Consider the following 15,651-nt stretch of genomic DNA (forward strand, 5'->3'; position numbering starts at 1 on the left):
TTTTACAGAGGAACTGCTTTATAAAGTAGGAAACAGTTCAGCATATTTACAGAGAGTAGGCGGCAACAAGGAAGACTGTTGGAATACAACAAATTGATGACTTCAAGGATGCCATCTTCCATCTTTGTGATCTGTGCCTCCTTTCTAGAAGAGGTTTTCAACATGGATTTTCAGGATACTTTTTGAGCAAGACAAACTGTAAATCAGGTGACATTCTTGTCAGCTGTTAAGTCTCCAGGTTTTTCAGCCAGTGGAGAATTTTGAAGGAACAGACTCATTCAATCCAAAAAAGGTTGTTCTTTTTTAATTGGCCATTTAATTGACCCCAAGTTTCAATTAGCACAAAAACAAAGTTTCTACACAAAAGTTTTTGTGATTCTACATTGGCTACATGGGTTGTGAAAACCGGCATTCATAAGAATCATTATACCATTCCAATTCATTGTTGATCTTGCTGCTAAATATTAATTACTCAAGAAATATTCTTCCAGAATCCTATAATATCCTTAGAGATCAAAAAATTCAGCTTCATCATCTTGCTGGAGAATATACTCTTATGTTCTGTGCACAATGCATTACACAAAAAATCAGTTCCTTTAGAACTTCACCAGCCAGCAGTCTAGAATTCTGACAAAAATGGATGAGACACAACATTGTACATGTTGAAGGACTCCAGAAATCTAAAACTTTGCCTGCGATCAGTGGTTTTCTTATTAAATGCCCCAAGTTAACAATAGACATGTTGGATTCTTTTCTTTTTATCTAGCCTAGATTTTTAGTGATTTACTTAGCGTTTGAATTTTGCAGCAAGCCACTTCTTTTTTCTTTTGAGGAAAAGCTGCTATTGTGAATAGTTCCTGCATTTATTTCTAAATGTTTCTTCTTTTCACCTAAACCAGTAGATAGTATGTCATCTTTTTAAGATAAGACGACTAAATAAATTAGATGGAATACATTTATTTAAGAATTTTCAACACTTTGCTGGTCTGATAGACTTCTTTCAAATGACACTTGGGTTTTGCCATCAGTCAGAAGTTTTGTTCTGTATGTAACTGGGTTGAGGAAGAATAGAGGAGACTTGTGTAAGCAAACAAAGGTTTGAAAAGAGCAAGTTAAGGTACAATCTACTTCTTTTGTAGTAGGTTTGTGGACAAAGAAGTCCAGCCATCAGTTGTTTTATCTGGACACAGTACAGTCTTTATTTGTTTGATGGATGCTACAGTCCAGGGTTCCAGTTGACTGATGCTACATCTTCCAAAATACAGTTTTCAGGCAAAAGTCTCTACTAAAACTTAGTATCTTTTTTGTCTTTATGTACTCATCCTTCTCTTATACCTGCTTTAAGAGTCTCTATTGTCTGGAATAATGCGGAAAGGAAGTAGAGGTAGTAAAGTATAACATGTCTGGTCCAGTTTGTATGATTCCTTCCACATTATTCTAGACATCTCACTCTTTCTGAAATTTCTTAATTTAAAACATATTTCATATTACACTGTTGTGAGAGGTCAGATGGTGATGTTTGTTAGTACCTCACATATTTTTCCTAAAAATTATTTGTTCCAGTTGTTTCCTTATACATCGTTCAGATACTTCTGCTGTTGAAGGACAAGCCTTCTGATATCTTGGTCATCAGTTCCCTGCCTTAGGGATGACAAAATCTGATTGGGTCTCTATAGATACCCTTCTTCTTGTGGAAATCATAGCCCTATTGTCTGGAATAATGTGGAAAGAGTCATAGAAACTAAATTATGAAAGGTAAGTCAAAAGTTCCTTGGCATTTGCAAATGATACCAGGTTGGCAACACTGAAGACTGAAACGTTTTGTTTATCCACAGAATAAACGCAGGAAAATGAGCATCTGTGCAAGCCTCCACACTACCAGTGTGCCTCTAAACTGACTAATTTGCAGGGGTTCCAGGTAGTGGTGAGAGTGTATAACAGTGTTCTTGGCTGAGGTAGCCAACAAAGGATCATTTTGTAGTGTGGGTACTTGGCTATAAACAATTGGGTAGAAACTGCCATAATACTCAATACATGCCACAGAAGAGCCTTATCTGGTCATGATCTTCAGGTATTGCTTGCCTGGATCAATTGTGAGCAATCTAGAAGTGCAATGCTGTGTAATCACTGCCGTATCATTTAGTCCCTCAAATATTTTCTTAGTGGTAGAATGTACAATGCCATCCGTTGTCTTGGAATACTCATTAAAAACATTGTCATATCTTCTTTTAAACCATGGCTATTACAGAGCAACAAGAATTCTCAATTTTCTCACTTTTATTTCAGTAGTGATGTTCTAAAATGGTGTTTTAATATATCCTTTATAGCAATCCAAATTACAGGAACATAACTTCACCTCAGTAAAGAGGTCTCATTAAACTTCCTGTTAGATGTCAATTTGTATGTGTAGTGCAACCATTTTTTTAATTACAGAGTTACTTGTAAACTTACTACTCCTTACTTTCTTTTTCTCCTTAAAAAAATTAAAAGCTAACATTTTTTAAAAAATCATAAATCTCTTCCCTGAATACAGGCAATAGAAAATAACGCCAAGTGCTGTATTTTTCTTATATTTACATCAGTTCATTTTCAACCAGTCCTGGGATGGTTGTTGAAGGAAAAGGTGCAGAACAAAATTGAGTTACCTAGTGTCTGCAAAGAAACAGAAATGTTTTAGGGTGTAGAGGCCTGTTTCTTTTTGAGAGTAAATCAGAGAAGCAACATGTCATCTCATGTAGGGATAGGAAGGATCATGGGTGACTGAGTGGTAGTTCAGGTAGTACCTTTGTGGTCATACATTGTACCTGCTAGTTAGCAGAATCTTGGAAACAACGCAAACCAAGATTTCTTGCCTCTTTTTAAATGAAGTTGGAAGAGGTCAAAAGAGACGTTTTATGAGAAAGGCTAATGGTATATTCTATTTTTGAGGGCAGAAAAGGGGTTGGAATTAAGCCCACAAACAAAGAGATTATTTTGCTTCTCTTAGAGTGTAAGAGCAGTCTCACTGCGCAACAGGGACACTCCATCAGAAGAATACCCCGTATGTTTGTACAAGCCACCCAGATATCCTGCACAAACCTACTATAATACAAAAAGAAAACCTTCGCTGACCACACACCCTTAATTGGCCCAAAACATTTGATGCTGGAACCTATAAGATCATCAGACAATTATAACTGATATTTCAAGGGCTCCGCACCTTAAAAGAAATATTCCTCACCTCTCCCCACTCCCCCCACCCCAGGCTCTTCACCAGAAGCAAACTCTTCTCTGATCAGTAACCACCAAGCAGAACCAGAACCTGCCTGAAAAGCAACCTCAAAACCTGTCCCCACCAAAGCCATCAGAATCCATGGATCCTATATATGCCCATTACAAAACATGACATAACTCATCCAGTGCTCCAGTTGCCCTCATGGAAGCTCCACTGGACAAAATAAACAACCCATATGCTCCAGAATGAACTCTCAGAAAAATGACAAAGGACAAAACCACCCAGTCACTGGTGGAGAACACTTTTCACAGAACAAGTATTCCATCTCTGATCATAGAATTTTTGCCCTCACATCAATATTTTTAGAAGATGAGTTTGAAAACAACAATTCATAATTTTACTGGACACTAGTAACACCAGGGTGTTAACAAAGATAGTGGTTTTATGACTTGTTGTAAGTTATCTGCCCCTTCTGCTTACCTCTCTATGTTCCCCAGAGAATAACAGCCCTCTTAACTTGGGATGGTTTTATTCATTTCCATAATTAGGTTTATGCATCTCAGCTGTTCTTTACTTGGTCTACAACTACTTGTGTTAACTTCTCTTTGCTCCATAGTTTTCCTGCCCATTTCCCTTCTTAAGTGAACCCTTTCACATACATAATGGGGTTAAACAAAAATAATTGTTCTACTTAGCTTGCTTTTTTCCCAGACCCCAGGAAGGTTTTCTCAACTATACAGTTGGTCCGATAAAAGAAATTATCAAACTGATCCTGCTTCTTGCATAACCCCTGGATTATAATGGCTATTACAACACTATTTTGTGGTATATGTTGTCAGAAGTCTGATATGAAGTTCAGTTTTATAAGAAATAAGGGCTGCTTGCAGGCATTTAAAAAAAAAAAGTGGCACATTACTTAAAATTCTGCTTGCTCCTGCGTAGTGCCCAGTGCATGCCCAGTAGAAGCAATGCATTAGTTGGATCCAGCTTGCCCAACATCTGTATAGATTGCACACTTTAGTGGGGCTTTTTTGGCACTTTTATCTAATAGCTGATTAAATCAGCATTAGTAAAAGCTCCAAAAAGCTCCACTGAAGCACCCAATCTGTACAGATGCTACAGAGCTGGGTTGAAGTAATGTGCTGCTGCTTCTGGTAAAGTGTGTGTGTGGGGGGGTTAAGTGTCCGCAAGTAGCCAAGGATAGTAGCTTACAGGGTTAAAGCTCCATCCTTTCCTGAGGGAGGGAAAAGAAGCTGCTCTCCCTGTCCGTGTCATTCCCCTCCCCCCTCTCCCCCATCCTCAACTTTCATCTCTATCCTCAAATTAGGCTTAAAGTCTTGAAACACCAAAAAAACTGCTTGTGCAGCTTCCAGCGGATTTTGTTCCATTTAACAATGCTTGAACTGTTGTGAAGATTATTTTATTGCAAAAGGTCCTATTTTGGAGAATATCAAATAAGAGATTGTTTTATTTAAAGGTGCAGTATTTGGAATAGAATATATCTACTGCATGGTTAACATGCCTTCTCTAAAGCTGTTTCTTTAAACAGTAGATATGAAGTTACCAGGAAAGAAGCTTCAAGCATTTTGCCAAGAAACAGCTAGTAAGCTTAGGTGAGGGTAGACCTCTAGTGCTATTTATTTATTATGTTTATATGCTGCCCTTCACAGCAAAGGCTTGGGTAGCTTAAAATAATTTATAAAAGCAGTTAGAACAGTAAGATAAGATATAAAACAAAAACTCCCTAAATAATGTCCCATCTTAGACTTGCTTGCTAAAATGCCTGCCCAAAAAAGGTCTTACAGCACTTGTAGAAAATATCCAGACTCAGGCTTTGACAAACCTCAAGGGGGAAGAAGTTCCAAAACTGAGGAGCACCTACAGAAAAACAACTTCCTATGTGTTTTTGCCAGGCAAAAGCCGCCCAACTGGTCAGTCAGTGGGGGAGGAAAGGGGTGAAAGCCCAGGGGACACAGGCAGCAGGGCTCAGGGCGCAAAGCCCAGCCTGCAGTGGCAGCTGCCTCCACTGCACACTGATCGGGGGGGGGCACATGCCCCCCCCCAAAAAAAACAACTTAGAGCAGTGCTGGCGGCTGCAGCAGATCTGAGGTAGGGAATGGGGCAGGGGCAGGCCCCACACAGCCATCTCAGGATGGGGTATAGAGCCGCAAGCGGCTCGTCTGGGGGGCACAGGGAGGCGCAGGATGGCACGGAGAGCACATGGCCCCAGATCTGCCAGTGGGGCAGGCTCTTCCCAGCCAGGCTGCAGCAGTGCTGGGACAAGGCTATGGGGGGGGGTCCATAGACCCCCAGCTGCCGCCACCACCCACCTGAAGCACAAACACAGGCCAAGCCCAGTGAAAACAGCCCAATGCAGCCTACCCCCCCTTCCCTCCCCCCTCTTCAAGGACTTGGGGGCCAGGGGCTGACGGACATGGGGGAAGGCAAGCTGGAGCCTGGGAGGCTGCACCGGGCTGTTCTTGCTAGTCCTGGCCTGCGCTTGCACTTGGGGCTGGAAATAGTGGTTGGGGGTGCTATGCCGCCCCCCCACCCGGCCTCGCTCCCAGCACCGCCACAGCCAAGCCAGGAAGAGTTGGTGCTGCTCTGGCCCCAGCCTGCAGCCCACCCTGCCAGTAGATCTGGGGGCACACACTGTGTCCTCCTGGACTGCATGCCCCCCCTCCCCACACCCTCCAGACAAGCTGCTTGCGGCTCTGTACCCCACCCCACCCCACACCAGCTGTGCAGGGCCTGCCCCTGCCCCATTCACTACCTCCCCACCATTGCGGAAGGGGGGGGGCAGTTTGAGGCTCCAGCAGTGAGGGAAATAGGGCTAGGGCTGGGGCCTCAATCTGCTCCGCCTACCCACGACCCTTTCCCCTCCTCCCTCCCTGTCCCACAGACTTACCTGCTGGGCGGGGAGGCGGGGGTCAAAGATTTTCAGTTCCTTTTAAATTCTAAAATTGATCTCTGACCTAAAAAGGCTGGAGACCGCTGATTTAAAATAAAACCAGAACATTGAATTATTCCTGCAAAGCTATTGGAAGCCAGTACAGAATCTGGAGAACTGCAGTTCATGCTCCTGGTGATTCTCTGCTTTCAGAACGTGGGCCACGTCGTGTTAACAAAGATCATGACTTTTCTGAAGTGTCCTTCGCTCTATTTGTATCATTCCATATATACTTCTATTAAGTTACAGTACCAAAAAATGTACCTGTGTGGAAATAACCTGTGAAAGCTAATTTGTTTATGTACCAGCAATTCTCTGAGGCTGTGTGTAAGATACATCTTTGAATAATCTCATTTGTTTCACATTACCTTTTGATCAAGGGAAAGGTACTTAGCCATGTTAGTGTGGAGTCAGGTAGAAGACAGGATAGATGTGCACCTTTGTAGACTAAATCAGAGAAGTGTAGCATCAGCTTTTGTAATGATAATGAAAAGAACAATCATAGAACCGAATTAACTGACTTTTGTGGGGAAGATGCTAATAGCCTGACAAAAATAGAGTTGCTAAAATTCATATATTTTTGTTCAGCCTTCCCAGACAGTTCAGATATTTCAGCTAGTCAGATTGTGCATGCTTTTGAGAAGAAGGTGAAAAAAGTAATGATAAATTGGGCATAAAACACCATATTCTTAAAGGCTGTGAAACTACTAAAGGCTTATAGAAAGGAATAAATAGCCTCCATTGTACATTGTAAAGTTTTCTGTTTGGTACTCTTTGCTGAGTACATTGCTGGTTAGCAATACTGTGAGCAGCTACAAAAGTCAGTTTTAACATATTGCTGCAGTCTTCCCTTTTGAGGTTTATATTGTGTTTATGTAGCTTCCATTTTAATTAGAAAAATTATTTCATTTTACCTAAATACATAGGAATTTTCATGTAGATATGTCAAGCACTAAACAAAATACTTCACAATATCCTTCTATAATAAAGAACTATTAATTTGACTGCTGTGCAGATGAGAAAAGTGAGGCATCAACAGGCTATGATTTTGACTGAAGTCAGATAGCAAGTCGCAGGCAACAGTGTAGAAAATAAACCCCAAGTTTGACTTGTCATACTCTTTTCCATCTATTAGATGGGCACTGTGTTGAAAGATTATAATGTGACTTATGGTCATTGCCTGATATTTAGGTTGCTGCTAGTAAAATGAATGGGCACTGCACTTAAATACTTGCATATTATGTTTGTGTCTAGATTTCTGATGAGAAGTTTTAAGTTTTAAAGTTTGCTTTATTGTTAATAGGCAGTAGTTTTGCACATTGCTGTGTAGGCTTGTGAGAGGTCAGGAAAGGCCAGGGCAGGGAAAATTATAGAAGTTGAGTAGCCAGCACTTGAAGTTCAAGTCTGTATTACATGCACTGTAACTTACATATTTGATCATTGTTTTGTTGTGTTATAGATATTGATCATTATGAATAAAGATTTGGGGGATTTTTCTTGATTATGTTTTGTTGTCACTAGCCCCTTTTAAACTAAAAGGTAGAAAGGGAAAAGGCAACCATTTTATTTCGACTTAGTCCCTCTAAAAACATTCAGTAATAATTAATTAAATGGTAGAAATTCAAAAGGTGAACTTTAATATTGACAATATACAACTGCATTAACTAGTTCAAATTAAAAAACAAGCTGTTTCTTTCCAGGAAGTGGTTTGATAGTGCAGTTGTTCACATACTGGTTTTATTATCTGGCTTCATTAAGTCAGTATTCTTTGTATCCAGTTTTGTTTATTAATCACACTGTATCATTAATAAAAAAAAATTCATATATTTTTTTAAAGCATTTTAAGCCCATTTTCCCTTCATATATTGTTTGCCCGCATTCAAAGGGATTTTTACGTCAGCAGTATAACTGTTTGTTATATGGTAAATATGGTGATAATGCTAATGCAGCAATTAGAAACTCTCCTGCTAGGGCAAATCTTCAAAATACTGTATTTTTGCGTACAATATGCATTGCATTTGTATTACAGTGTGCATACAGTATGCACATTTTTCCTCCCAAAATCAGCCCTGCAAAACTGGGGTGCATGTATTAAGCAAGGAAGTTGATTTTCTGACTAGAATAGAAGCACCCCGCTTTAATTCATGTTCACCAGTGCAGCAGTTGTTGCCGTGAGGCAGCTGGGTAAGTCAGTTGACCTCTGGGGTAAAGAACAATGACCCATTAAGTATTAATGATTGCTGCTTCCTTTTACTTGTTTTGATGTTCTACTAATCAAGCTAACCTTTCTTAGGGCAATTTTGCTATCTGCTAGCTGCTCCTGATATCTCTTGTGTTTCACAGCTTGGAAACTCTTTAGCGCTCTTCAAATTATAAATCCATCCATAGAGATCAGTTTTCAGTAGCCGCTAGGGTTTCAGCTTTAGTTCAGGAGGAAAGGGAGAGTGAGTCAGCCAAAGATCATTAGATTCTGTCCCTGCTCTATGCAGCCAAACTTGTGGGGGGGGGAGAACTCTTTTTTTGCTTTTCAAAAATAAGATGCATATTGTTTTCTGGGACACATTTTATGCAAGAAAATATAGCATTATTTGTATTCTTGCATTCTTCAGTTATGCCTGTGCAACACAGTACAATGCTAGGTAGGTATATCCAGACAAGTTCTAAGTGAGCTAGCTGAGGTTCTAGAAACATTGTAGTCATGTTAGCTCATTGACCCGTCTGAGAAATCTAGTTTAGTTAAAGCTTGTGTAAGTATCTCTACATACTACTGCACTGAGACATGCATTTAGTGTTCCAAACAGCAGTTGTAAATCCTTCTTTTCAATTTAATGAATGATTTTTCCAGTGGGCAGAAAAATCATTCTTTCAGAGACAGTATCACTTCAGCACCAGCATGCCATCCATCATAATACCAGCAAGGGTGTGGACAGATGTAACATTTGAAGCACTTCAAATAATGACCTGAATAGATGTACACTCCCTCTGAAGTACCACCAAAATGGTGGAAGTACTCCCAAAGTAACCCTGGAGGAAGAATATACTACTTAGAAGCACTTCAAATTCCTATTACATGTGCATGTGCTATGAAGTGTAACAGAAGAGGACTCAGTCCTCCAGCATGCTGCCATGTTCGATTCTTCTCCCCTGCTGCTATACCAACAATGGAGGGAGGGATGAGAGAGAGTGAGACACTGTCAGTGAGTGCTCTCCTGTTCACTTCTGCTCACCTGAGTCGCTGCCCCCCAAACCAGGAGACCTTTGGAAACGGGAGATCAGAAACTCCACATCCTCCACCAGACCCAGGAGGTCTGCTTTCCACTCACCAGTCCTCCATGTACTTCCCTATTTCCAGTCTCCCAGTTCTGATGTGGGGGGAGCACATGGTCTCTGGGCTTCCAGTTGCAATGGAGGGTGAAGCAGATGGGAGAGTAATCACTGGTATTGGCTCTGTTCCCCATTCATTGGTGTGGTTTGACCAATGCCACACTGACAGCCTGTTCTGGTCCTCCCCCCATATTAAGAGGAGTAGTGCTGTAGGTCACCTTGGTCCCATTTCATGCCTGCTGGCTGGAGAGCAAACCAGTTTATACGACTCAGTGATTTTAAAGTGCTCCATCTGGGGGACACACCAGAGGGCTGTACATATGTCCACAGCAGAAACTTTCAGTTTTTGTAGTGCTTTTCAAATAATGCATTTGCCCCTACCTACCCACTGGGCTGAAGGAGATTTTCCAATAATCAGTGCCACTACAGTTCTGATAGAGATACCCAAGAAAGGTTTTTGACAGATCTGTAGGCAAAATGAGCTCACTCAGCTTCATCTACCTAGAAAATTTCATCACGTTGGCACTGCTTGCTCTCAAAAGTTAACTGAAAGAACAGGGTTGGCACAAGAGGCCCTAGGTGACCTCAAGCCAGTATGGAGAGACAAGCAAATCTCCCAGACACTAAAATCAGGCTGCTCTAAAATGTGCATTTTTCTCTGTCCTGCTCTGCATGGCAAAAACCTAGCAAAAACACTGATGCAAAAAAACCTGGCATTTGAATTGAAATGTTACAGACCATTGTTTTTATAGTCAGCTCATGAAACCATGTCAAAAACAAGATGATCAGAAAAGGGTTTGCTGTGAAAAAACCGCTATGGATATAGCAGTGAGGTGGAAGATTCCAGCAGTTTGGCCACATCAGACAAGAAAGGTGACCAGCTGCTAAAGGCTGTGCCTTTTAGCCAGTCAGAGGGCAGCAGGCCGAAAGATCATCTGGACAGAATGCAGCTAGGTGATATAACAGAATGGTGCAGTATGGATCTAAAGACAGTATATTTCAAAGTACAACGGAGCAGAAAGGAGTGAGAAAATTCAACATGGGACTGCCTCCTTTAGTCAAGTGGTTCTCAACCTTCTTTGTACCAGGACCCACTTGTAAACATGGAAGGCCAGCTAAATAGAAAACACCCTGACCCACTGCCCCCCAGGCCCCAGCCCCCCAGTGTGTGGGAAAGGGGTGGGTGTGGTGGAGCATAGGAGCCCCCAAGCTGCCCCTGGCAATCTGGAACTCTGCCATCCTGCAATAGAAAACCTGTGCTTTCCCATGGGGTTTTTTCCTTCAAAGGATAATCCATTTTTAAAGTTTGTTGATCCATTTTTAATGTTTGTTCGTGACCCTTTCATATATTCTTGTGACCCATTTTTGGGTTGTGACCCACAGGTTGAGAAACGCTGGACTATTGTCCAGAAAGAACAAGTACTACTAGCATTGGTGCCTGTATACAGAACATTAGGCACTCAAAGATCACCAGATCCTAAGCAACTTGTTAAGTCTGAACAGCAACACGTGTACCTTCCCCACCACTTAGCAGCAAAGATAGGGAAGCTTTGTCTTGGTCATAAGGAAAACAACAACCTTTTACCTGTTTAAGGATTGCATATTCCCCTGCTATCCTTGTAGATATTCAGACTCTTATGAGCATGAGGAGGGGGCTCTGTGGCTGATGGGTTGGACAGAAATGGGGATCTCCCAAAGGAGGTGGGGAACGGGGTTTAGGGCTCCTAATGTTGCTGGTATAGGGAAGAGGAAATCCTTTTTTCTCCAGCGCCCTCCTCTCCTCTCCTCTTCCCCCCCCTCCCCCTTGGGAGAGCAGTGGGATCCCAACAACAGTCCTGAACTCAGGTGATACAAACTGCAAAGAAAGAATGATGTTCATGGGACCTGAATAAAGTTGTGACCTAATTACATCATTATTCTGGTGTATTTTCTTTCTTGCTAAAGTGTCCAGGGCAGCACCATCCAGCACAAATCTTTTTTTACAAGGCAGATTTCTATTAAATAACGATGGTAGCAATTTTTAGCCCTGTAGATAGTCATTTCTACAAGTCAGAGTGTGTGCATCTATATCTGTACAGCCGTAGGTACAAATGAGCTTAAGAGGTCTTTGGGCCTAGCAATTCAGTAAACAATCCCTAGCAAACTAAAGTATGCTTTATTGCCTTGAAGTCCAAGGATCTTGATCATAGAAATAATTATTTTCCTTTTAATCTTTTAATCACCAGCCTAGGTTAGTAATGCCTCAGAACCATTAGTATCTGATGGCTGTTGATTAAACTAGAGGAGAAATAAGTTGGTGATAAGTTGATTCTGAATAGACATCCATACCACAGGAATGAGTATTGCATTTGGCACTGTTTAGTAGGGGTGTGCAGAACGGGCTGTATTCAATTCAGATTCGGCCCGAATTGGGGACAGTGATTCGATTAATTGATTCAGATCACTGTCCCCGATTCGATTCAGCCGAATCCAAATCTGAAGATTCGATGCTGATTCAGAGAATCAGCGATTTGGCCATAGACACAGCTTTAGATTTTTTTCTACGTGCCTCAGGGTACCAGGCGTGGCTCATGAACGCTGCAATGCTGGGGTGGACAGAGCATCCCAAAGGAGTACAGAGGCCCTCCCCACATGCTCGGCAGTGAACTCAGAAGTGGACCAGAAGTACTTCTGGTCCACTCCGCTTCCGGGTCCTCTGGGGATCATGCTCCCCCACCCTGGAATTCACCAGCTCGGCAATCAACCATGGGGGAAAACCTGGTCGCCCCCCCCCCCCCCCCCCGGATCCAGGAAGCACCAGTTGCTGAGCTGGAGAAGCATGGGGGTGCCCCCCAGTGTGCTCACTAGCAGACCCGGAAGCGGACCAAAAGTGCTTCTGGTCCACTTCCAGGTCTGCTGCTGGGTGCGCTGGGGACACCCCCCCCCCTTCACCCCACGCTCCTGTGGGATGCTCCATCTACCCCACCATCACAGCATTGACGAGCCGCCTGGTACCTAGAGGTATGTAGAAAAAACATTTAAAGTTGTGTCTATGTCCAAATCAATTTGGGAGGTTCCAATTCGATTCAGAGAGATTAAATGGTCTCCTGATTCGATTCAGAGATTTGGCCATCAAATCGGGCCGAATCTTCACCGAATTGAATCAGGGACCGAAGCTTCACACAGCCCTACTGTTTACTACCTTGTGGGCATTTTCAAGTAAGAGGACAAGAACAGAAAAGAGACAGAGACACATTGTAATTCTTACTTGGTGTTCCTTTAAATCAGGTTTGAGAAACTTTGGGTAAAATATTTAAGAAGGAGTTGTACAGTTTCTCCTCATATCTGTTTTGTGATTAAATAAAGATCTTTAATTTCCAAAGTTTAGTGAAGCGGCTCACAACTTTTAAATAACTGCCATTTTATAACATCTTTTAGGTGTAAATTAATATTTTACAATTTGTAGATGGGTAAATCAAGGAACAAAATTAGTTATTAGTTCAATCTGACACATTTCACAAATATTGAATATGTTTAGAAGATGGAGGAAATGTTTCAAAGCAGTTTTATTGAAAGATTCATCACAAATTAAACTTTTTAACTTAATGTTCATTCATTCCTTTTCTATTAACTTTATTTTCATGTTTGAAGTGTACTGCTTTGACTCTGTTTTGCTTCTCTTTCCATTTAGGACGGGTAGGAACACCTCATTTTATGGCTCCAGAAGTGGTTAAAAGAGAGCCTTACGGGAAGCCTGTAGATGTGTGGGGTTGTGGCGTGATCCTTTTTATTCTACTAAGTGGTTGTTTGCCCTTTTATGGAACCAAGGAACGATTGTTTGAAGGCATTATTAAAGGAAAATACAAGGTAAATGACAGTGTACGTGATCACTTTTTCAATTATATAAAACTTCTATGAAAATTTGTGCAAGTTGTTTTCTGTGTTTATTTTACCTGACTACCATTGCAAAGTTCTACCCGAGCAAGCACTGTACATTCAAAGAAAGATAATGCCAGCAGTACTGACCCATTTGTTCATGTTGTATATGTACTTAACATTTATATTCAGCTTAAGCAATTAAATTAGCATCAGCATACAGCCCTAGATTTCTGCACTGGGTTCAGTGAGAATACTTGTATTCTTAAGTGTTTTTTTAAGATTGAGACCTCAGTACATACTGAGTATTCTCTACCAGCTACATAGGTTGATAGAGATAAAATTCTGCATAATACCTAGTATGGCTATATGAAAAGCATCTTACATTTGTTTGAATTTTCAATATAAATGTCATAGCTAATGTTAATAGCAATCATTACATTAAAATATTTGGTTACTTTAGCAAAAATGGTATTGCACTTGTTTCTTTTTAATGTTTGTTATACCAGATGCACAAAAAGAAACCAGCGAACAACAGTCTAGGCTTCAGAACTGTAGAAAAGGACCTCAGGGTTACACTGGATCACAAGCTGAATGTTCTGAAACAGCGTTATGCTATTTAGCCATGTAGCATGCTGGAATGTATTAACAGGAGTGTTGTAAGCAAGTTGTAGGAAGTGTTCTTCCATTCTGCTCCACAGTTGGCAGACTTTATCTGAAACACTTTCTCCCCAGTCTTGGGCCCTGTACATCATGGAAGATAGAGGCTGCACCTGAAAACAATCCCAGTGAGAACAAAAGGTTCTAGAGAACAACGTATATGAGAAAAAGTTAGAAGAACTGGGATTATTTAGTCTGGAGAATAGAAGACAGAGGAGGGTAGATTGTGTAACATCCTTCTGATACATAAGAGTTTTTTCAAAAAGAATGGCTATCAGTTGTTTTCTCTGTCCAGAGCAAGAAATGATGGGCTTAAAATTGCAACAAGAGAGGTATATAGGTTGGCTTAGCGTTTCCCAACCTTTTTCATCCTACAGCACACTGCAGGGGGGTGGCAAGCAGCCAAATACAGAGCGGAGGGTGGGTATTGGTGCAGGCCTGGCCAGGGCACGGTGGTGGCACTGGCTATAGCCACGCGCACCACCTGCCCCCGCCCCCCCGCAGATTCTGCAGCACACCTGGAAGTGTCTGGCAGCACACCGGTTGGGAAACGCTGGGTTACCTATCGGGAAGAATATTCTACCTGTAAAATTTCGATCAGTGGAAGTTTTTAAATGCAAATTAGGCAGACATTTGTCTAGGATGATTTATAGTCAAATAATCCTACTTTGAGAAGGGGCTTGGACTAGATAACATTCTGGGGCCCCCCTCTACCGTGTTTTTTTTAATGATTCCAAATAATAAGCTATGAAAGCACCAATAACTGCTTAATAAGGAACTACAGGGAATTTTAAACAAACTACAGTCCGTGCACAATACATGTTTCACAGCACTCTTCAGCATCATGGGATCGTGGGGACACAGAGCTATCATTTAACTAGTTCTGCTCATTTGTATATTCCAGAATCACATTGTATATTAACAAGTGGTAAGAGTATTACACAAAACATTGCCATAGGCATTCTTTGTAGAAAAGAACAAAGATCCACTGATGCAGCGGTACTCAACCTTTTTTCCCAGCGTGACAGATGTTGGTTCTGAGCCAACACCCGGGGCCAGCACAGCAGGCACCATCCAGCCACGTGGAGGAGGAAAGGGTGCTTCATCTAGGCCCATAGGGATGGGGGTGGAGATACATGACCTAGTGGGGGTGGGGGGGTGAAGGTGGCAAAGCTCGACTCTGTCCCGGCTCCATGGGGGGAAAGGGGACACAGCCTGGGCCCATGGGGGGAAGAGGGCCCAGCCTGGCTCCAACTAGGTGCACAGGGTTTGGGGTTTGGTAATTTTGTGGGGGAGGGTGGCCATTAATGGCCACTGTTCTTCTGCTGTCCAGTTTCCTGACCCAGATGCAATGGCTCTGCAGATCCATGGGCTGGAGGCTGAGCACACCTGCACTAAAATATCAGTGTCCAATGTCTTCGTGTTTCTCTACTCTAGTAGAACTAGAAGAAGAAAAGCCAAAAAGCCAGGTTGAGGCTACCATTGCATCCTTTACTCATCTATATTTTAGGCATAGGAACAGTACATGCCAGGGTATGGGCAAATGTATCAATAGTGCAACTAGGGCAAGGTGAGTGGAGCATCTGCCTTGGGCACCAATTACAAGAGGGCACTAGAATCACCCCTGGGGTCTTGACCCTATGCTGTC

General features: G+C 42.0%; 1 protein-coding gene across 17 annotated transcripts in view; it reads left to right on the forward strand.

The window, feature by feature from the left end:
- CASK (calcium/calmodulin dependent serine protein kinase) overlaps nucleotides 1-15,651 on the forward strand; it is a 419,258-nt gene that overhangs the window by 263,375 nt on the left and 140,232 nt on the right. For 8 of the 17 annotated variants that reach the window (XM_019487242.2, XM_019487244.2, XM_019487241.2 and 5 more), the window contains one exon: nucleotides 13,159-13,346. In XM_019487242.2, the coding sequence (XP_019342787.1) occupies nucleotides 13,159-13,346 (188 nt within the window). Of the gene's footprint in view, nucleotides 1-1,675; nucleotides 1,756-13,158; nucleotides 13,347-15,651 lie in introns of those variants that run through there. The other 9 variants (XM_019487243.2, XM_019487245.2, XM_014611198.3 and 6 more) reach the window with 2 other exon arrangements.

Source organism: Alligator mississippiensis, chromosome 1 (genome assembly GCF_030867095.1).
Source record: "Alligator mississippiensis isolate rAllMis1 chromosome 1, rAllMis1, whole genome shotgun sequence".
NCBI lineage: Eukaryota > Metazoa > Chordata > Crocodylia > Alligatoridae > Alligator > Alligator mississippiensis.